General features: G+C 47.6%; 1 protein-coding gene across 2 annotated transcripts in view; it reads left to right on the top strand.

Annotated features, from left to right (window-relative positions):
• Positions 1-21443, top strand: part of GAB3 (GRB2 associated binding protein 3) — a gene marked incomplete at both ends in the record, with an annotated part of 60168 nt that overhangs the window by 15996 nt on the left and 22729 nt on the right. For both annotated transcript variants that reach the window (XM_082681321.1, XM_082681320.1), the window contains 3 exons: positions 13146-13449; positions 15503-15716; positions 16103-16581. In XM_082681321.1, the coding sequence (XP_082537447.1) occupies positions 13146-13449; positions 15503-15716; positions 16103-16581 (997 nt within the window). The remainder of the gene's footprint in view (positions 1-13145; positions 13450-15502; positions 15717-16102; positions 16582-21443) is intronic.

Raw genomic sequence — 21443 nt, 5'->3', positions numbered from 1 at the left:
CATTTACAAGTCTGAGTGAAATGAAGGGAAAAGTTTATCATTCTCCAAAATAAAAGCACACTCGCAGCAACAAGAGAGAGCAGAGGCCTCAGGGCAATGTAGTCTCCCTAAATCTGCTCCTTCCAGGGGCTTCCAAATCTCAGAGTGTGGAAGTACCATCCTCCAGGTAGTCAGGTCGTCTACGTTTATCGGAGTGTTTTCACAGAAGCTCTTTATGTATTTTGTTTATTCACTTGTAGCTGCCTACAAATTCATCATCTCAACTTTGTTCAGGGGGTCTCTTGCCACGCAGATATTTTTTGTCTTTTGTAAGCAAATCTGGAAATTGGTTCCTTTATAGTTTTTGTGAGTTGTTTGGCTTCTCGCAATTATATGCATGGAATAATTCAACATAAAAGATTAAAAGAAAATGTAGGAAAATACTTTTTTATTATCTTGTGTCAGGCTGGATGAGCCCAGAGGCCCTGTATAGCCAAGCCCCAAGGCATGCTGGGCAGCCCTGGCCGGCGGGCCTCCACACCTGTTGTATCCCGCCAGGGACCAAAGTCGCGTTCCTTCTGCAATGGAGCACCCTGTTTTCTTGTCTGGCTCCCTCCAGGTAGAGCCTCACGATGCATCCCACCGTGCTCACTTTGCCTTCTTTCCACGTCAGAACTGTGCCTGCTTTATACCAGCACGCCGGCTAGGCCCCCTCGTGGGCTGCTTTGCTGTCCCCTCCCAGGCCTCCTTTTCCGTGGTTGTTTCGGTTTATCACCACCAGTTCCTATTTCACAAGAAGCAAGTCTGTTACACTGTGGCTTTTAGTGCTGACGAGAAATCCGTGGTTTGGGGTCTTGGGCCCTGAGCATGGCGTAACTAGAAATTAAACTGAAGTTTAAACTGTACTTTAACTCCACCGAAATGTTCACACCAAAGGAGAACTCTCACTTCACAGTCTTACACCCTAAAATGTTATTTTGGTCAATATTATAAGGTAAATATGAACGAAGTGAAATTACCTCCGAGACAGATGCTTGACTCAGAATGTTTTAATATTTGAGATCTTTTGAACTTTAAAGAACAGATCACTCTCACACTCTTTTAAACTATTTAGGCACAGAAAAAGATGCAAGCTTCTTCAGGAATCCTGATAGCAAATTCATAAAACTACAGATCAATCTCACTTCATAGAGACATGACAAACGAATTCCAGATGTGTTGAGTTTAAATGGAAGACAATGAAATATAGTTTCTACAAGAGGATGTTGTAGGATCTCAATCTGATCTGGGGCTGGGGAAAACCTTTCTAAACATGATAGCAAAACTATAAAGGGAAAGATAGATTTTTGCTATATGAGAATAAAACACTTCCATTCATTCATTTATTCATTCCTTCAGTCCTTCAGCAGATGTTTACTGAGCATCTCCCGCATGCTGAGCACAACTTTAGGCACTGGCGCTTCAAAAACAACATAAACCTATAAGGCAAATGAGTTTATATCCTTAACTTCTAGGAAATAATCCTTGTAAATCATTAGGGAAAGGATCGGCATTGCAATGGAAAAATGGGCATAGAAGAAGGTCTACAAAGGGACGTGACACATAAGAAATAATATACAACCTCCTGAGACACCAGACAGACACACATTTAAACAACAAGGTGCCCTTTTTGCTTTCGCCTGTGTGACTGCTGGATCTTGCGAAGAGGTTTCTGAGAAAGAAAGTAACTTATTTCTGAATACTTGTTTATGTAATTCCCCTCTGTGAAACTCATTGAAAAGAGTCCAAAATAGAGCAGGAGAATCTAACCAAGTCATGGAGAGCCCTGAGATCGGTTAGACGTCTCATCTCCTCCTGGAAGGGTACAGCTTTGACGAAATAGGAGAAAGATTTGTGAAGGATGCCACTGAAAAATCCTTAACTGAGGAACGAGAGGACAATGGTGTGGGCTTCTCCTCCACCCAGACCCTCAGGCTTTAGGAGCTGAGAGGGACCGTGAGGCGGATGGGACGAAAGCCAGACGCAGCAGGCAGCGCTCATCACTTCGCCGAGCAAACATTTCTGCATCCTGATTGGCACGTGCGTTCCCGGCATGCAGAAATGCACTGGGGTCAGCAGGGAGGAGGCCCAGGGAATTGGCCTTGAACTGTAAGCAATAAAGGGGTCTTCCTTCTAACAGATGTCTGTCCTTTGAGCCCAGCAAGTCGTGAAACCAAGCTGAAAGCCAGGCTGTTCTTTTCCTCTCTAGGTACCTGGGGACGAGTCTGCCGCCGGCAGGTGCCCTCTGGGAGCTCAGCTTCTCCCAGGCCGAAACTCGAGCTTAAGTCAACACTGGCATCCTGTGGGCTCCCGGGCGGAACCGCTTCTCTTGAGTCACAGTTTTGTGCTGGCCAGAGGCTGGGAGGCGGTTTTGGCAACTTCCTGCAGCCAAAACAGTGTTTCGTGCTGATGAGCTGCCCCGTAACCATCACTCTGGGGCCGTTAGCTGCCTGCCAGCTGGGACCTGTCTCCTGCCCGCTGTCTCCTCTTTCCGTCCCTCCTGCCCTCCGGCAGCTGAGTCACGGGTAGCACGAGTGTTAACAGCACCGACGGCTCCACTTCTGAGGAATGAATGTGTGGCTGTCGTGTCATGTTTTTGGAAAGCCTTCCCAGAGGCCGGTGTTAGGTCAATGCCCACCTCTATTTTTTCAGTCCTGTTATCATTTCCTTATTTAAATGTGAATATTTAATTCAGGCAGAATTTATTTGGATTACAGGTGGAATGAGCTAGACATTCATTAACTTGTTCAACAAGATTGACTGAGCTTGCTCTTGGCACCAGGCACCGGGGGGAACATTTTAGAGAGATTTCTCTCAGCATTAAACCTCAGCTACCTTACATCCAATGACACAAGAGACCGGGTTTTCTGAATGCCTTCCAAATTCACATATTTCAGGAGAAAGAAGGGGTGGGCCTCCTGCTGGAGTGTGAGCTCATTTGTATAAAATAGGGCCAGATTTTCTCCTTTCCAAGACCTTTTGTCCTAGACTTGGTAACCAAGTCTACACTCTCATTCCATCCCAGTTGGTTCACATCACGCCTTTCCTCCTGTGTAGAGAATGCTGTAAGGACCTGTGTGCAGGTTAAATAATTTCATTTAATCCATCCAAAGCACTTCGACCAGTTCCCGGGGACGTGCGTGTTACCTATTATTATTACTATTGTGCATTTCAAGGGGTCGGCGTCACCTCATGGTTCAGGGACTCCTTCGGAGATGGTCCCAGGAGCCCTCACCCCTGCGTGCTCAGCTTGAGCAGTGGCAAAGGAACGTCCCAAGGGGACACCCTTGGGTGTGAGGGTCATATTATTTCATTTGTCAGTGTCCAGTTCAGAAATGATGAGAAACCACCCAGGACGTTGAGTGGCGCTTAGGTCTCAGTACACGAGGAAGGTCAAGTCCACGTCACGTAGAGTGGCACACTTATCTCTGCCGAACAGTCCTCCTCAGGGTTCCTCCTTCCACATCGCAGAGATCCAGGACTTGTCTGCTTCTCTTGACAAGGCCTGGAAGCGGAACCCGTGGGCCAGGCCGTCTCCAGGACAATCACAGGAAGCTATTCCACGCCTGCGACAAGTCCCGGCTCTATGTGGTGGCAGGCAGAAGGTTACAGGCCATCAGGCTGAAGGGTCACCAGCAATCCCGGCTCCTGGAAATTCCCGACCCACCGCCCTCGGGTCCCCTGGCTTTTGTGGTCCCCCTTGGCGAGGAAGTGGAAGGCGGAGAGAAGGGGCCCCCTTGAGTAAAGCACAGCAGAAAATAGAACATTCACCAGGACTTTGTTTCACTTTGTTTCTTTTTCAATGATGTTCGCCTTTTGCAACACATAACCGCACCCCAAACTTCCTGAGTGTTTTCAAGGTGACACCACTGGGAAGAAAATGGGAGCTGAGCTTAAAGGAGCGGGTCTTGGGAAGTTACTATAAACCTCCAAGTTGTTACCAAACGCTTTCTTTCATCTCGCGTTCTGGGACCACATCCAAGATTCCTGGGGGCCTTACAAATGGCAGTCCTGATGGAGTTGTTAGGTTTTCTAAACACTCACTAACATTTACCAAGTATCCGTTAATAGCAGCACAAGGAGAAGAAAAGCACAGTGGGGGGGGGATGTGTTCCAGTCAGAAGAAGGTTTTCTGGACACGCACTGACATTTACCAAGTATCCGTTAATAGCAGCACAAGGAGAAGAAAAACACAGTGGGGGGGAATGTGTTCCAGTCAGAAGATGGGGGATGAAGAAAGATGTAAAAGGAAATGAAAAGTCAGTCAATGAGACAAGAGCCAGGCTTCAGTCCTCTTGCCTCTTTCGCTCCGTGTCTTCTGGACTCCAGCGAAGAATGTTTGTGTGTGAGGGGACAGAAAGATTCCACTTTGGAGCTAGATCGGAGAAACAGCTTTGACAGTTCCACGAGGCAGGACAGTCTGCGGAAAGCTAACACCCCATCTCTCTGAGGACCAGCTTCTTTTTCTGGAAAATTAGCTGCCTTGACCACTTCACAAGATGATAAATACAAGTTGTTCCATTCGGGGACATGACACAATAATAGTACCTGCCCGGTCATAAAGCAGCCTCTGATTCAGCTTCGACCCCTCCCCTCCCTCAGGCCCACTGTGTCTTCCACCATTTGGCCACCACCCCCTCTTTAGCTTCATCCTCTGTCACTCTGACCTTCCCGGCACCCACAAATTCGTCCCCGTGGTATATTCTGTCATAGCACATGGCCCTCGAGACCGTCATGTGCATCCTGCGAGCGGGGCCTGGTAATGCTCATCTCTGCATCCCCCGCATGCGACCCATTCCATGAACATCTTTGTGCCGGAGTACTGAGTCCATTTCCGCTGGATGTAATGATTGATGCATTTAGATTGAAATCGCGCATCTTACTTGTACTTCTGATGTGCTCCCCGCTTCCTGTAGGTTTCCTTTTCTGTACTTTGAGTTCTTTCGGATTGAGCATCTTTCTGTAAGCTTATTTAGAAGCTTAACTAGATCCCCAGGAGTTTGTGAACACACAGGAGCTGCTGTAGGTTTCGCCTGTTGTAGGTGCGTGTGTCTGTGTGTCTCAGTGCAGTTTCATTGCACGTGTAGATTCGTGTGGCCACCACTGCAGTCAATATACAGATCTGTTCCAACATGAGGATTCCTCCCGTTAAGCTTTTCCAGCCAGCCCTCCCCCCGGTCCTGCCCTCACAGAGCACACAGGCTAGATGGGCACAGGCTAGAGTCCCAGGGCGAGCTGGAGACCAGCCGATGTTCACTGGCCAGGTCTTGGTTTCTAAAGTTCCTCCTGCAGCCTGACAGATAAGGCCCCTGCGAGAACAGCTCAGAAGCCAGGGCAGCACGGAGCACATCCACAGGTCCAAAGGGGAAGAGGCCTGCACAGTTCCTTGGGCAGCTTGAGTCGAAAACTGCCCTGGCTCAGATGACAGTAATATTGAAGGATCAAAACCCACAGTTCCAAGTGCAGCTCGATGGAGGTTTCGTTCCCTCAGCCCGAGTTGGAAAGCTGGGCGATGCCGGCAGCTTGCGGATGGGTCCTGTGCACATGCGGAGGAAATGATTTCATAGCTTTGGGATTTCACCGCTGCAGAGGGGTCAGGGGGCCAATTCCGCTGAAACAAAGGGACAGTAATCACTCTGGCCAGAAGAGCAGTTTAAATCAGAGGTGTCTCTTTCCAGCCTCAGAGATTGCAGGACGTTTCTCAGTTCACTTCAGTGTCTTTCGACGATGGATACAATCCAGACAGGGCACTTCACTTTTATTGGAGTGAATTCTGGAGCCCAAGAAGTGAAACTTGCTTAACCCAGCCAGGTTTATTTTATTGTGCAAATAGAACTGAGTGTAGGAATAAAGTGCTCAAACTTTGAACCTTTGTCCATGGTAATCTGCAGCCTCAATAGCCTGTGTTATTAACTGACAAAGGCTCGTCTTAGGAATGTGTAGCTAGGGCTTCCCTGGTGGCGCAGTGGTTAAGAATCCGCCTGCCAATGCAGGGGACACGGGTTCAAGCCCTGGTCCAGGAAGATCCCACATGCTGCAGAACAACTAAGCCCGTGCGCCACAACTACGGAGCCTGCGCTCTAGAGCCCGCGAGCCACAACTACTCAGCCCGCGTGCCACAACTACTGAAGCCCGCGAGCCTAGAGCCCACGCTCCGCAACAAGAGAAGCCACCGCACTGAGAAGCCCGTGCACCGCAAGGAAGAGCAGCCCCCGCTCGCCGCAACTAGAGAAAGCCGGTGCGCAGCAACGAAGACGCAACGCAGCCAAAAATAAATAAAATAAATTAATTAAGAAAAGGAAATGTGTAGCTGACACCCCAGTGTCACTTACCGTGTTGCAGTTTAAAGGCTCGGACCAAGCCTTGCCTGATGTCCAGCTTCGAGAACTTGTCTGTCTGGTTCCCCATCACATCCCCAGTTCCTAGCACGTAAATATGTGGTGAGTAAATCCTGGTGATGAGGTTTGTTATGAACCCACAAAGCTAGTCATATTTCTCAAGAGTTGTGTTTTAAACCTAGGTCCAGGGCACTGTGAAATCATGTGGAATTAGTTCACTCAACAAGTATGAGCATAGTCTCAAAGCTGGACCTTAGGCATGGGTCTGAAGTTTCTGGGAAAGATCTAGGTTGGAAACATAATTTTGTAAATCATCAGAAAATAGATGGTTGTTAAGAGAAATGATACTGGGTGAGGCCATGAGGGAGAGTGTGTGAAGTTCAATCAGGGAAAGCCATCCAGAACAGTGTGTGTATGTGTATGTGTGTGTGTGTGTGTGTGTGTGTGTGTGTGTACGCACGCACGCGCACACGTTTTTTTTTTTTAATTAATTAATTTTATTTTGGCTGCGCTGGGTCTTAGTTGCAGCATGCATGTGGGATCTAGTTCCCTGACCAGGGATCGAACCTGGGCCCCCTCCGTTGGGAGTGCAAAGTCTTAACCACTGGACCACCAGCGAAGTCCCTGCACACATGTTTGTGATGACAGAAGGTCCATGAATTTCATCATGTTTTCTAAGGGGTTCACAACCCATAAAAGGATAGGAATTCAGTGTTGAAATGGTCCATCTTGAACTCCCTTTGCATCCTTGGCCAGTTAGGTACCTTTAGAAAGGGCACTGCTTCTACGCATCACAATCTGTAGAGATGCTTGTTAAAAATGCACATTCCTGGGCCCCAAGCCAGGCCTGGTGAGTAAGCCTTTCTGGACGTGAGGTCCAGGAATGTGCATTTTTAGCAGGTCCCTGGGGAGTCTGTTCATTTCTCCCCAGGGAGCTGCTAAAAATGCACTTCCGGTTCACTGAGCACTTCTTTTATGCTTAAGGTGTTGTTCTACACATCCAGTGAATTTTTCATTTCAGATATTGTACATTTACCTCCACAAGTTCCATTTTGTTCTTGTCTATATCTTCTATCTCTGTCCTCATTATCACATTTTCCTTTAAATGTCACACATCATAAGAGCTGTTTTAAAAATACTGTGTGCTTATTCCATCATCTCTGTCATTTTTTTTTTTTTTTTTTTTTTTTGCGGTACGCGGGCCTCTCACTGCTGTGGGCTCTCCCGTTGCGGAGCACAGGCTCCGGACGCGCAGGCCCAGCGGCCATGGCTCACGGGCCCAGCCGCTCCGCGGCACGTGGGATCCTCCCGGACCGGGGCACGAACCCGCGTCCCCTGCATCGGCAGGCGGACTCTCAACCGCTGCGCCACCAGGGACGCCCATCTCTGTCATTTTTAGGTCTCTGTCTATTGTATGATTTTTCTCCTGATTATGAACCACATTTTCGTGCTTCTTTGCATTTCTAGCAATTTGGGGAAAATGCTCTACATCATAAACATTATATTGTTGAGTGTCTGAGTTTCATTGTCTTCCTTTAAAAAGTGTTGAGCTGTCTTTGTCGGGTAATTCACTAACTTGAAAGCTTCGGAGGTGTGGCCTGTCTAGAGTCTCTGCTGGATGTTTCAGGTTTCTCCACTTGAGCTGGTCTGAGTATCTCCCAGCCCTGTGTGAGCTCGGTAGTCATTCACTTTGTGGGTGTCCAGGCGTTGTTTCTGGATTCACCTCATGGGGTTTCACCCAACAGATGTGGGTGTTAGTATCCAGCCGACGTCCCGTGAGGGAATTCCCAGGTGGATTTCTGCAGCTCTTCCTTTACCCTCTTTTCAGCACCCTCCTCTTTGGTGCCTTTCCCTACAAATCCCAGCTGCCTCAGCCGTCCAGAATGCTGCTCTGTCTTGGCAACTCTGCCAGTCATATTACATTAGGGCCCCCACCCTAGTGACCTTATTTTAACTTGATACCTCTGTAAAGATCCTGTCTCCAAATAAGGTTACCTTCTGAGGCATTGAGGGTTAGGACTTCAACATAGGAAGTTTGGGGGTGGGGGGGAAACACTTCAGTCCATAACAGGGAAACTCAGATTCAAGTCTCAGTCCCTCTTCCCTGGATGGGAAGCCCGCCATTGCACAGCAGCCACCTCAGCCTTGCAAGAAACCAGCCAGGAGGTGTTTGTAAACACAGAATCAGCAACGGGCCTGGGATCTCAACACACCTTCCTAGGGGAGTTCAGTTTTACCTTCTTCATATTTGAGAAATGAGCACAAACACCTTTCCACAAGGTTACAGGATGTCGCAGGGTTTTGTTGCTGGAGTTGATACTGGTGGGCTGCCTGAAAAGGCTGATGGGAAACATCTTTCTATGGTCAGAGCTCGAAGAGCCCTCAGGGCCCATCGGTGTGCAGTGGGAGAAGCGATTTGCCCAGGGCAAACTGACAGTGTTTTGCTGTGGAATCCCGCAATCCTGCCCTTGTGAAATGTGAACATCTCCCCAGTTGGAAGAGCCAGCAGCCCCCGGGTCCCGTCGTGCTCAGTGCCTGGCCCATAGTGAATGCAGCATGAACATGCCCTATCCAGAGAAATCTCTTCTTTGCATTTTTAAATGTTTTTATCACTCAAAAGAGCATCCCCTAGACACTATAATACAGTGGAATGTCACTCAGCCATAAAAAAGAGTGAAATAATGCCACCTGCAGCAACAGAGATGGACCTAGAGATGATCATACTGGGTGAAGTCGGTCAGACAGAGAAAGACAAATACCGTATGACATCACTTATATGTGGAATCTAAAATATGACACAAATGAATCTATGAAACAGAAGCAGACTCACAGACATAGAAGAGAAGCTTATAGTTACCAAAGGGGGTGGGGGAGGGATAAATTAGGAGTTTGAGATTAGCAGATACACACTATTATATATAAAATAACCAACAAGGACCTACCGTATAGCACAGGGAACTATATTCAGTATCTATCTCATAATAACCTATGATGAAAAGAATCTGAAAAAGAATATATGTCTAACTGAATTGCTGTGCTGTACACCTGGAACTAACACAACCCTGGAAATCAACTATACTTCAATAAAAAATAATCCCACAGAAAATTTCTCATACATCTTTTAAGACTCATTTACTCCATAGATCACCTCTGTCCTTTCTTTTTCTTGTCATTTGTCTGTTGAAGAACCTGGGCCTTTGATCACAGAATTTCCCACTGTCTGGCTTTGCGGGTGGAACTTCCACGTCTGCTGGTTCCTCTTCATAAGTTAGCAACTGTTGAGGCTGAACACCTCTACCTATGATTTCGCTGTGGACAGCAGAATGGTGAGATTCTAATTCTATCATTGGTTTTCCTTTGTTAAGCAGAATACCTTTATGAAAAGATAATGAAGTGGTTCCATCACAGCCTCTGAGGATGACAAATTCTTTTTTCTCTTTTAATATCATGATGAACTCCCAGATTGAAACATATCTGATGGATTTCAAGCCACCGTAATGATTATATTTATTAAAGCTCGAATTGTTCCATCTTCGACCAGTGGGAGTACCTTCAGGTTGGCTCCTGAGTCCCTTTGATAACTTCCGTGTGGAGCAGTGTCACTACGAAGGCTTCACTTCGGTGCTGGCCGCTTGCTTTCAAGGGTCTTTGTCACATGTCTCTCACTTCCAGAAGCCCAGAAACCTGGTTTCACCTACTCAGCAAAGAGCTCCAAGAACACGTTATTTCTGCTTTTCTTTTCTTTTTTTTTTAACATCTTTATTGGGGTATAATTGCTTTACAATGGTGTGTTAGTTTCTGCTTTATAACCAAGTGAATCAGTTATACATATACATATGTCCCCATATCTCTTCCCTCTTGCGTCTCCCTCCCTCCCACCCTCCCTATCCCACCCCTCCAGGCGGTCACAAAGCACGGAGCTGATCTCCCTGTGCTATGTGGCTGCTTCCCACTAGCTATCTATTTTACGTTTGGTAGTGTACTTATGTCCATGCCACTCTCTCGCTTTGTCACAGCTCACCCTTCCCCCTCCCCATATCCTCAAGTCCGTTCTCTAGTAGGTCTGTGTCTTTATTCCTGTCTTACCCCTAGGTTCTTCATGACATTTTTTTCCTTAGATTCCATATATATGTGTTAGCATACGGTATTTGTCTCTCTCTTTCTGACTTACTTCACTCTGTATGACAGACTCTAGGTCTATCCACCTCATTACAAATAGCTCAATTTCGTTTCTTTTTATGACTGAGTAATATTCCATTCTATATATGTGCCACATCTTCTTTATCCATTCATCAGATGATGGGCACTTAGGTTGTTTCCATCTCCGGGCTGTTGTAAATAGAGCTGCAATGAACGTTGTGGTACATGACTCTTTTTGAATTATGGTTTTCTCAGGGTATATGCCCAGTAGTGGGACTGCTGGGTCGTATGGTAGTTCTTTTATTTGTAGTTTTTTTATATTTATTTATTTGTAGTTTTTTAAGGAACCTCCAAGCCTGTGGGAGGGCGTGCTGGTGAGTTTCGCATGCAGGCTGTGCTAGGCGCTGCTGCTTCCTTGGCCCTTCTTCAGCGTCAGCTCGGCTACCACGTCGCCCCGGAGGATGTCTCTTGTGTATGCCCGTAGCATTTTGGCTCTCCCTTATTGTAGCACTGATCTCGCTGACTGCAGTTGCCTGTTTATCCACGTGCCCACTTCCCCTGCTGCCCACAAGACTGAGTGGCAGGGCCCGTGGCTTGTTGACCAGTGGCTAGCATATTAGGGTGCCAACAGATAATTGCTGAATGAATGTGTGTGTCATTCTTCTCCTACCAGGGCGCTCCTTACCCGGGCTTGAAATCTATCCATTTCATATTTCCACGCCTCTCGGCATCCCAGCTACATGGTGAGCTCTTTCAGGGACCAGTTCTAACCCCCTTCCCCATCTCCACCATCTGGCAGGATGCATTGTGGACCCCTCCCCCCTGCCCACCAACACTGTTATTAGAGGATAAGAAATGTGTTTCTATAAAACTAAGAGCAGTTAACTTGAAACTTGTTTCAGCATCCAGTTTGACTTCCTCTTTTAGAATCAGTTTTGGGAAGTACAACAAAGTTCCTCTTCACATCTCCCTACCAAGGTGGCCTTTGGAAAGTTTGGGGTACCCCGGGCACCCCAGGGTGTTCTCTCATCCTGACGGTGATGCGGGAGCTCCTTCCACCCCATCCAGTACCATGTTTTTGTGACAGGAATGTACTGAATGATTAATGCTTCTCTCCCTCGTCCATCACTCCCAGGAGCCTACAAACATGCTGTTATTTCTCTTGTCTTAAAAACAAGGACTTAATTACACTGCTTTGTCCCTCTTCCAAGTGGCCAGATCTCTCCTTAGAGCTTTACACCATCATTGAAGGCACGGTTTCCTCCTCTCTGTCCCAACCCCATGTGGGGTGACCGCCACCCTTCTGATGCTGCCTCTTGCCATGGCCTCAAAGCAGCTTTCAATTCTGAGCCATGATTGCAGGTCGGGTGTGAGAGCCCCCTCTCCCTCTTCATGGCCTCATCAGACGCTCTGCTGCCTCAGATCTCCCAGCCCCTGGGCAGGAAGGGAGCTGAGAACACTGCACACGGTGCCCTTTCCCTTTTCTCCCGGCCTCTGGATGAAAGCTGGTGGGCATATAAACATGTCAGGCACACCTGAAGCTGCAGTGGCACGCAGAGCATCATTCTCTTTTCTTTTTTGGTCATGGTAAGCTTTGCCAGACCATCTGACCTCAAGGTTTGGCTCTCCCATATTCCTGTAGCACTAAAGACAGTTCCCTCCTATTGTTACGGTGCTTCTCCGCAGGGAACAGAGGATCCTTCAGGCCAGACAGTGCCTGCCCCACGCCCCGGCCCCCAGCCCTCATGACAGGCTGACCTAGGGGGGTGGATGCAGAAGTGTCTTCCATCTTTACAAAAAAATCCCTGGACCCCAGAGCTTTCCCCCTTTACAGTCAGACATCTCTAAAGAATTGCCCACAGTCCCCTCTCTCTTTTTTTTAACTTCATACTTAGTGAACCTTCCACCCTCACTTGAGTTCAAATCTATTCGTACAGCTTCTTAGCTGTGTGACCTTGGGCTCATGAATTTCTCTGAACCTCAATGTTTTCATACATAAAATGGACATAAAAATAGCTACCTGTCCCATGGGATAGTTTTGGAGATGAAATAGGTTGTGGTAAAGCCCTTAGAAAACAGTCTGTCACATAGGAAACAGAACCAGCACGTTACTTAATTCTCTGAGAATTGTACTTGTATTTTAATCTTCATTTTGGGGGTTTTACAGAAAGACAATCACATCAACTTCAGCTAATGGTAACCCTCTTTCCTCTCCAATGTACACTATTCTTCTTTTCTTGTTGAGCAATTCTCTACAAGTCAAATGACCACATTAGACGGCACTGATTTGAGTGTATGATACTGGCTTTTGGCTTGAGGTAGACAGTGATAAGAAAGCTTCCTTCTTGTTCTGCATTATTGTTTTTTTTAAAAAAATGCATGGGCACACATAAATTTGCACTGCACGCCTTTGCTGCATCACTTGTGATGACTGCATAGCTCTCATCAACCTGGGGGTGTGAGTCTCATCACTACGCTCCCCAGTGATGACCGATCATTAAAATCACTGGTGAAAGGCGACTTGAAGAGGCTGCGTGGGTCCTTTCAGACAACGCCGCCGGCTGGGCCTCGCACCTCACTGTTACGGTGGGCAGTGTCCTCGTCCGGCCGGCAGAGTCTCAGAAGCCGTGTCCTCTTGCCTCCCCGCAGGCCTGGCGCAGGCGCTGGTTCGTGCTGCGGCGGGGCCGCCTGAGCGGCGACCGCGACGTCCTGGAGTACTACCGAAGCCAGCGCGCCCGCAAGCCCATCCGCACCATCGACCTCAGCGAGTGCGCCGTCTGGAAGCACGCGGGCCCGGGCTTCGTTCGTAAGGAATTCCAGAACCATTTCGTGTTCATTGTCAAGACTGCATCTCGCACGTTCTATCTGGTGGCCAAGACCGAGGAAGAAATGCAGGTGTGGGTGCACAGCATCAGTCAGGTCTGCAACCTCGGCCACCTGGATGACAGCGCAGGTAAGAGCGGACAGGGGGCTCCCGAGGCTAAGGGCGGGCGGGGGCCGCTGCGCTTGTGCCAAGGAGCTCCGGAAAGGACCCGGCGGCCGAGCCACGAGCCACGTGCGCTGCCCCCGGAGCGTGACAGGCCACTTCGGTGGCCTCAAAGCCTCACCTTGGCTTTGCTCTCGTGAGCTACAGGGAGCGCATGCAGTGAAAGCAAAACGTGGGTGGGGACGTCCTGTACAGCTCTGATTTTCCCCATGCTGCTGCTGCCGGTTTTTCTAGAAATATCAAATATCGCTGTCTTTAAAAGATTCTAGGAACTCCAGCTTTTCTGTTGCCTACCGGGTTGTTCAGTACTAGAAGGTAGAAAGAACTAAGCTACTTGTCTTGGGCAGGTAACGTTTCCTCTTATCTCCAAGTGGCTCAAGGTCTCTGCAACGGAAATGAGCTCTAAGTTTGCTGTGAGCCATTTCTGGGCAGTGGAAGCAAATGACCCATGAGGCTCTTTTTCTCTCACCCTTGCTCTCTCTCTTTTATACACACACGCGCGCACACACACACACACACATACTGCCCTTTCTATATAATGTACTGGGTATAAAGCTCTTGGGCTTACAGTGAACTCTCCTTCATGGATTTTGTTCTTGAGGCCCTGGCACCATGCCCTGATCTTCAAACTATGAGACTTCGAGTCTGCTTTCTTTTAGTCTCTTAGTCTAGCCCGCAGAACCTTACCCCTAAATCCCATGGTCTACGGTTGCTTCAGCATCTCCGTCCTTACTGGTGCTTATCATCTTCCACTGAAATACCTACATTCTAACGCTAGGTGGCGCCGAAGAGTCAGAGTTGCATCTCTCTTTAGACAGACGTGAGGGTGTGTGCGCTTCCTGCCAGCAAAGTCCTTTTCTTTTCATGAGCCAGGGAAGCTTACTAAGTGAAGCTACTCAGTCACGCCGCTGCTCACTCTTCACCCCAGTCCATACATTCTGCCCACACCAGATACATATTTTTGTGTCATGTTATGTGTCTCCTCTGTTTGTTTCCTCATCTGGGAGTTATGCTAAAATATAGATACATAACATGTGTCCCGATATCCTAAGGGGAACAGAAACAAGTAAGGCACCAGGCATAAAACAGAAAGCTCTGGCCTGAAGTTGGAGGAAGCCGGAACCCCCCATGACCTCTTTTGTTCCCTGTAGCCCCCCTCAGTTTTGACGAGGATGTAGGGGCTAACTGGTCATCTGAGAACCAAGCCTGTATTAGCTCGTCTCATCCCCAGACGGATTCTGTGGCATATGTAGCATGAACATAAGCACTTTACAGATAAGGAAGCTTGGAGCAAGCGGGTAACTTGCCCGAGGTCAGGACAGCTATATACTAGAGCCTGGACTTGAACCCAGGCAGTTCTGGACGACTCTGACTCAGGAATCCTGCATTCCTGCCAACTTGGTTCAAAAGGGAAATAGAAGCAGGCCTTTCATTGGGAGTTTATGAATGTGGGCTTTCCAGCCATCACAACTCTTTATTTCTTTCGTTCCTTTTCTTAGACATCACTAACAGTCAATCATTAACGCTGTGAGGGCAGAGTTAGAACGGTTCCGGGCACACAGTAGGTGGAAGAGTAGGTATCTATATGGACATAAATAGACATATATCTACATATGCATGGCTGCATATGTGCCCAAATGCTTATGTAAGTCCGTGTACATATATTTATTATGCATAAATGTGTGCGTATATATATATAAAATGTAAGTATATTTGTTGAGTGAATAAACAGTGATGCAGAGCTGTGGCCGAGGGCCATGAAGAGGCTGTGTGAAGACTATCTAACTGCAGATTTTTAGGCCAAGAGTCCTTGGGTTTTTTGCTCTTAATTGATTCAGCACTTCACTCTTGGAACATTGGCCTTCTTCCCCAGACATTGTTTATAGCTTGGGGACACGGTCTCCATCAGTACAAACACCAGCTGTGATTTGCATCTTCTCTTTGGCCTCTTAGATGCCATTTGAGAAACTGTGTTCTAGCCATTCTTAAACATTCAGCTGGGAAATGATTTCTCCTGCAGATTGTGTGGAGAGTGGCTCTCGCGCGCCTTCCTGCGTGCAGCCCTCTGCCGCCAGCTCCCTTTGCACCGCCCCTGCTGTCAGCTCCCTGCCAAGAGATGACCCAAGCACTAGTACTGTAGCCACTGAGGAAACCGGAAGTGAGTCAGAGTTTCTCTTCCTTCCTGATTATCTGATTCTATCCAACTGCGAGACGGGAAGACTGCACCACGCCAGGTACGCCTCCAGCCGTTTAGCTGTAGCATCTTCTAGCGGGTGTATGTGCACTCCCCTCTCTTCCTGCTGCCGTCAGGGCAGGGGCAGAGCCCTATCAACCACTACCGAGGCCGAAGCTGGTGGCACACCAAGCAGAGTGGCTCCTGCATTTCAGCGCTGTGGCTTTCCTTTCCAACTTTGCATTTTCATACGTACCTTACGCTTAGAGGATGAAACAAATCAACGAGCCATTTTTTTCCCCTGCATCAAGGGGTTGGTGTCACTGAGTGTGGTAGAGGCGACATTAGAGGCATGGGTGGGTGGGTGCCGAGGGTGTAGCAGTATCAACTACCGCTGCCGGGGACTCGCTGCCTCTCAGTCAAATGTACGTGCTTTTCTTCCATCAGTCTCCCCACCAGATGTGACAGCTGGTCAAACTCGGAGCGCTCACTGGAACAGGGGTCCTTCGACGACGTTTTTGTGGACGGCCCACAGCCACTGCCCTTCGGGAACCTGGCCTGCCCCTCACGCCCTGGGAACAGTTCTCAAGAGGCCCCTTCCACGAGGCCCCCGGCTGCCCTGATCTGCACGAGACATGTCAATGGCCCGTCCAGGGACCACTTTTCTTTACCGGTGCTGGAAACTTCCTTAAACTCCACCGTCCAGGTAGATCAAAACCAAGCTTCCTTGCCCTACGGGGTAAAAGAACTAGATGTTATGTCCAACACGCCACCTCCCCGCCCCCCCAAGCCAAGCCATCTCTCTGAACGGCGCCATGAGGAGCAGCTCCTGTGCGGTGGGCCCAGTAGCATCAAGAAGCCGGAAGGCACTGTGGTACCGAGAAGAATCTCTCTCTCTGGTTTAGATAACATGAGAACCTGGAAAGGTAAGTGTCAGATGCTAAGCTTCGGTACCGAGAGAAGCCTGGCTTCTCTTTCCTCCTTGTGTCCACATGAGGACGTTGTCCAGCGTCCTTTGCTCAGGCCAGTCCAGTGTCCCGGCAGGGTCAGGCCCTGGGTGGAAGCGCACACCCCGAGCAGCAGCCCTCACTCCCAGGCTCCCCACCCGCCCCACCGGGAGAGGCATGCGTGGGTCCCTGTAGGTGCTGAAAGAAGTCAGATCCCTGGCCCCCTAGTCACGCCCTCGCCCACACGGGACCACGCTCCTGGTGTTTGTTCGGAGCCACTCCGGGACCCACTTGGTACAGAAGGCGGTGTCTTTTGCCAAAGCTGGGCCCAGTTCCATCCGTTTCCTTTCACATGCAGACTGAGCACTGAGGTGGGAGGCCATACCTCTTGTCTCTATGTTTCAACGATCCAATCAGCCTCATCCATCATCCCACCTGACATGTTCTTTCCAAATTCTACCTGGCTGAAGTGATGTGGCCTTTTGCCAAGCTATCACCATCAAGGTGATGCTAACCTAGCCCTATCAGCTTGGTCCCTGTTTGGCCTTTTTCTGGAACTCTGTTGCTTCTCACAGGGTTGCCTTGCATGCGCACTCTCTCTCTCTCCCTCCCTCTCTCTCCCTCTCTCTCCCTCTCTCCCCTCTCCTCTTCTCTATCTCCATCCAAACGTTGGATTCTTTCACACGAAGGTAAACAAAGGCTAAAACTCATTGAAATGGAGGTTTTGACCATGAAACAAAGACCAAAACAACAGTGCTGGATGGAAGCCAAATGGCTCTGGTAAGGCAGAGGGGACGTGTCCCATGGACTGCTGTGCCCTCCATATGGAGCTCCCCCAGGAACCGATGTCTGTACGTGGCGGCAGAGTGGGGTCAGGTTCGCTATCATCCTCGTGGGGCTCCAGTGACCTGGCAGCCGTGATTGTCCCCGAGGCCCTCCAGCCCCCCTCTGCCATCGGTGAAGTGCCCGTGGCGGGGAGTCCGCATCTCAGCTCTGCTGTCTCCCATCGGGCCCCTGCCCCAGCCTGCACCACTGCCAGTCTCTTTTTTGGGGGGGGAGGGGCTACTAAATTATTTTATTGGAAGGAATAGTAGAAATGAAAGAACTTAAGTGGGTGTTTTGGTACAACTTATAGAAAAGGTAAAGGTAACCACGACATTCATGCCCCGCCTGGGCGACCAGGGAAGTCACCCGCCGAGGCTGGCTCGTCACCGTGTTCCAAGGTGTGCTTGTCAGAGAGACACAAGCTGGCGTCGTGGTCACCCAGTTCGTTGATGGATCTCACCTCTTATTCAGGTGATGAGTCTCAGTGAAATGACACAAGCTGGGGGTCGTGTTGTCAGTCGTCACTTTTTTCCAAGTGCAACACATTCTGTTGCATTCAGCTGCTTGCTCTCCAAGTCGTCATGGTTTAATTTCTTGATTTCATGACGATTTTGGGATTCAGCCGCCTTGTTGGTTCTGCCCAAACAGTGTCGAACAGGAAGAATTTCTGGAAACGATTAAACAATACAGAAATACATACTATCTCTTCTTTTTAAAGCATAAATGAAATCTGAATATATTTACTGTAATACAACTCGTTATCCTGAGATCACACCACCACCATTCTTGCCTGCCTCTAATCTGTTTTCCACACGCAGTCAAGTGGTATCTTAAAAAATGTAAATCAGATAGTCAGTTCCTTGCTAAAAACCAATCTAGGGCTTCCCTGGTGGCGCAGTGGTTGAGAGTCCGCCTGCCGATGCAGGGGACACGGGTTCGTGCCCCGGTCTGGGAGGATCCCGCGTGCCGCGGAGTGGCTGGGCCCGTGGGCCATGGCCGCTGAGCCTGCGTGTCCGGAGCCTGTGCTCCGCAACGGGAGAGGCCACAACGGTGAGAGGCCTGTGTACCGCAAAAAAAAAAAAACGAAAAACAATCTAACGACTTCTCTTTGCACTTGGGATAAAATCTAAAGTTCTTAGCATAGCGTGCAAGGCGCACTGGGATCTATCATGCCTACATCCCTTATCCTTCTTTTATTTTTCTTCCGGTTTTATTGAGCTGTAATTGATGTACAGCACTGTATGAGTTTAAGGAATACAGAATGATCTGACTTACATACATCATGAAATGATGACCACAGTAAGTTTTGTGAGCATCTGTCATCTCATGTAGATACAACATTAAACAAATAGAAAAAAAATTTCCTTCTGATGAGAACTCTTAGGAGTTACTCTTTCTGTGGTACGCGGGCCCCTCACTGTTGTGGCCTCCCCCGTTGCGGAGCACAGGCTCCGGACGTGCAGGCTCAGTAGTTGTGGCTCACGGGCCCAGCCCGCTCCGCGGCACATGGGATCTTCCCGGACCGGGGCACGAACCCGTGTCCCCTGCATCGGCAGGTGGCCTCTCAACCACTGCGCCACCAGGGAAGCCCAGGAGTTACTCTCGTTAACAGCTTTCATATATGACACACAGCACTGTTATTTATATTTATCTTGTCCTGCATTCCATCCCTAGTACTTATTTTTCTTAGAACTGGAGGTTTGTACTTTTTGACCACCTTCAGACCTTCATCCAATTCCCCCTCCCCCAATGCCATACTCTCAACTAGGAGTGAAAGCGCAGAGTCCTAACCACTGAACCACCAGGGAATTCCCCTTCTTATTTTATTTCTGTCTGTGATTTATATGGTTTTTAGTGAAGTCTTGCACATCTCATTAATGTATTCCCATGCATTTGTTATTTTTACGTGATTGCGAATGGTATTTTACTTTAAATAATTTCTTTGCTGTTGCATGCAAATAAATTAGCTTTATATTTTGATTTTGTATCTACCTTTTCTAAACTATATATTTATTTGCATTTTCTTTGTATACAAACATATCACATGCAAATACTAATAACTTTGTGTTTTCTTTTATAACATATCTTTCATTTTCTTTTTCTTATGTCAGTGCTTGGGCTAGGAAGGCCAGGACATCTTTGAATAGTAGTATTAATTACAGGTATCCTTGCCTTATTCCCAATCTCACATGGAAAGCTTCCAGTGTTTCACCATTCTAATGTGGTTTGCAGCAGACTTTTGTAGACACCATTCATTAGATTAAGGACATTCTCTGATATTCCTACTTTGCCAAATGTTATTTTTAAAAATCATGAAAGGGTATTGAATTTATTGAAACATTTTATGATCATGTGATTTTTTTTTCCCTTTATCCTGTTAACGTGAAGAACTTCACTGGCCAATTATTTTTTGCAGTATAGTTGGTTTACAATATTATATTAGTTTCAGGTGTATAGCATAGTGATTCAGTATTTTTACAGATTATACTCCATTAAAAGTTATTACAGGGAATTCCCTGGCAGCCCAGTGGTTAGGATTCAGTGCTCTCACTGCCGGGGCCCGGGTTCAGTCCCCGGTTGGGGAACTGAGATCCTGCAATCTGTGTAGCATGGCCAAAAAAAAAAAAGTTATTCCAAAGTAATGGCTATACTTCCCTGCGCTGCACAATATATCCTTGTTGCTTATCTATTTTATACATAGTAGTTTGTACCTCTTAATCCCCTACCTTATCTTGCCCCTCCCCCTTTCCCTCTCCCCACTGGTAAACACTAGTTTGTTCTCTATATCTATGAGTCTGCTTCCGTTTGGCTATAATACATTTATTTGTTTTGAGTCTGCTTCCGTTTTGCTATAATACATTTATTTGTTTTATTTTTTAGATTCCACATACAAATGATATCATACAGTATTTGTCTTTCTCTGTCTGACTTACTTATTTCACTAAGCATAAGAGCCATCCACATTACTGCAAATGGTAGAATTTCATTCATTTTTATGGCTGAGTAATATTCCATTGTATATATGTACCACATCTTCTTTATCCATTCCTCTGTTGATGGACACTTAGGTTGCTTCCATGTCTTGGCTATTTTAAATACTGCTGCTGTGAACATTGGGGTGTATGTGTCTTTTCGAATTAGAGTTTTCATTTTTTCCTGATATTTGCCCAGCAGTGGGATTGCTGGATCATATGGTAGCTCTAGTTTTAGTTTTCTGAGGAACCTTCATGCTATTTTCCATAGTGACTACACCAATTTACATTTCCACCAACAGTGTACAAGGGTTCCCTTCTATCCGCATCCTCACCAGCCTTTGTTATTTGTTGCCTTTTCTTTTTTTTGCGGTACGCGGGCCTCTCACTGTTGTGGCCTCCTCCGTTGCGGAGCACAGGCTCCGGACACGCAGGCTCAGCGGCCATGGCTCACGGGCCCAGCCGCTCCGCGGCATGTGGGATCTTCCCACACCGGGGCACGAACCCGTGTCCCCTGCATCGGCAGGCGAACTCTCAACCACTGCGCCACCAGGGAAGCCCTTGTTGCCTTTTGATGATAGCCATTCTGACAGGTATGACGTGATACCTCATTGTGGTTTTCTAATAATTAGAAATTTGGAGCATCTTTTCACGTGCCTGTTGGCTATCTGTATGTTTTCTTTGGAAAAATGTCTATTCCCTTCTTTTGCCCATTCTTAAATCCGGTTGTTTGTTTTTTTGACATTGAGTTTTATGAGCTGTTTATATATTTTGAATATTAAACCCTTGTTGGTCATATCATGTGCAAATATTTTCTCTCATTCTGCAGGTTGCTTTTTGTTTTGTTGGTGGTTTCCTTTGCTGTGCAAAAGCTTTTTAAGTTTAATTAGGTCCTGTTTGTTTATTTTGCCTTTATTTCTTTTCCTTAGAAGTTAGATCCAAAAAATATTGCTATGATTTATGGCAAAGAGTGTTCTATGTTCTCTTCTAGGAGTTTTATGGTTTCAGGTCTTGCAGTTAGGTCTTTAATCCGTTTTGAGTTTA

This window comes from Grampus griseus, assembly GCF_964374135.1.
Source record: "Grampus griseus genome assembly, chromosome: X".
Classification (NCBI taxonomy): domain Eukaryota; kingdom Metazoa; phylum Chordata; class Mammalia; order Artiodactyla; family Delphinidae; genus Grampus; species Grampus griseus.
Note: the sequence above shows the minus strand (reverse complement) of the source record. Positions and strands in the feature narration are given on the sequence as shown.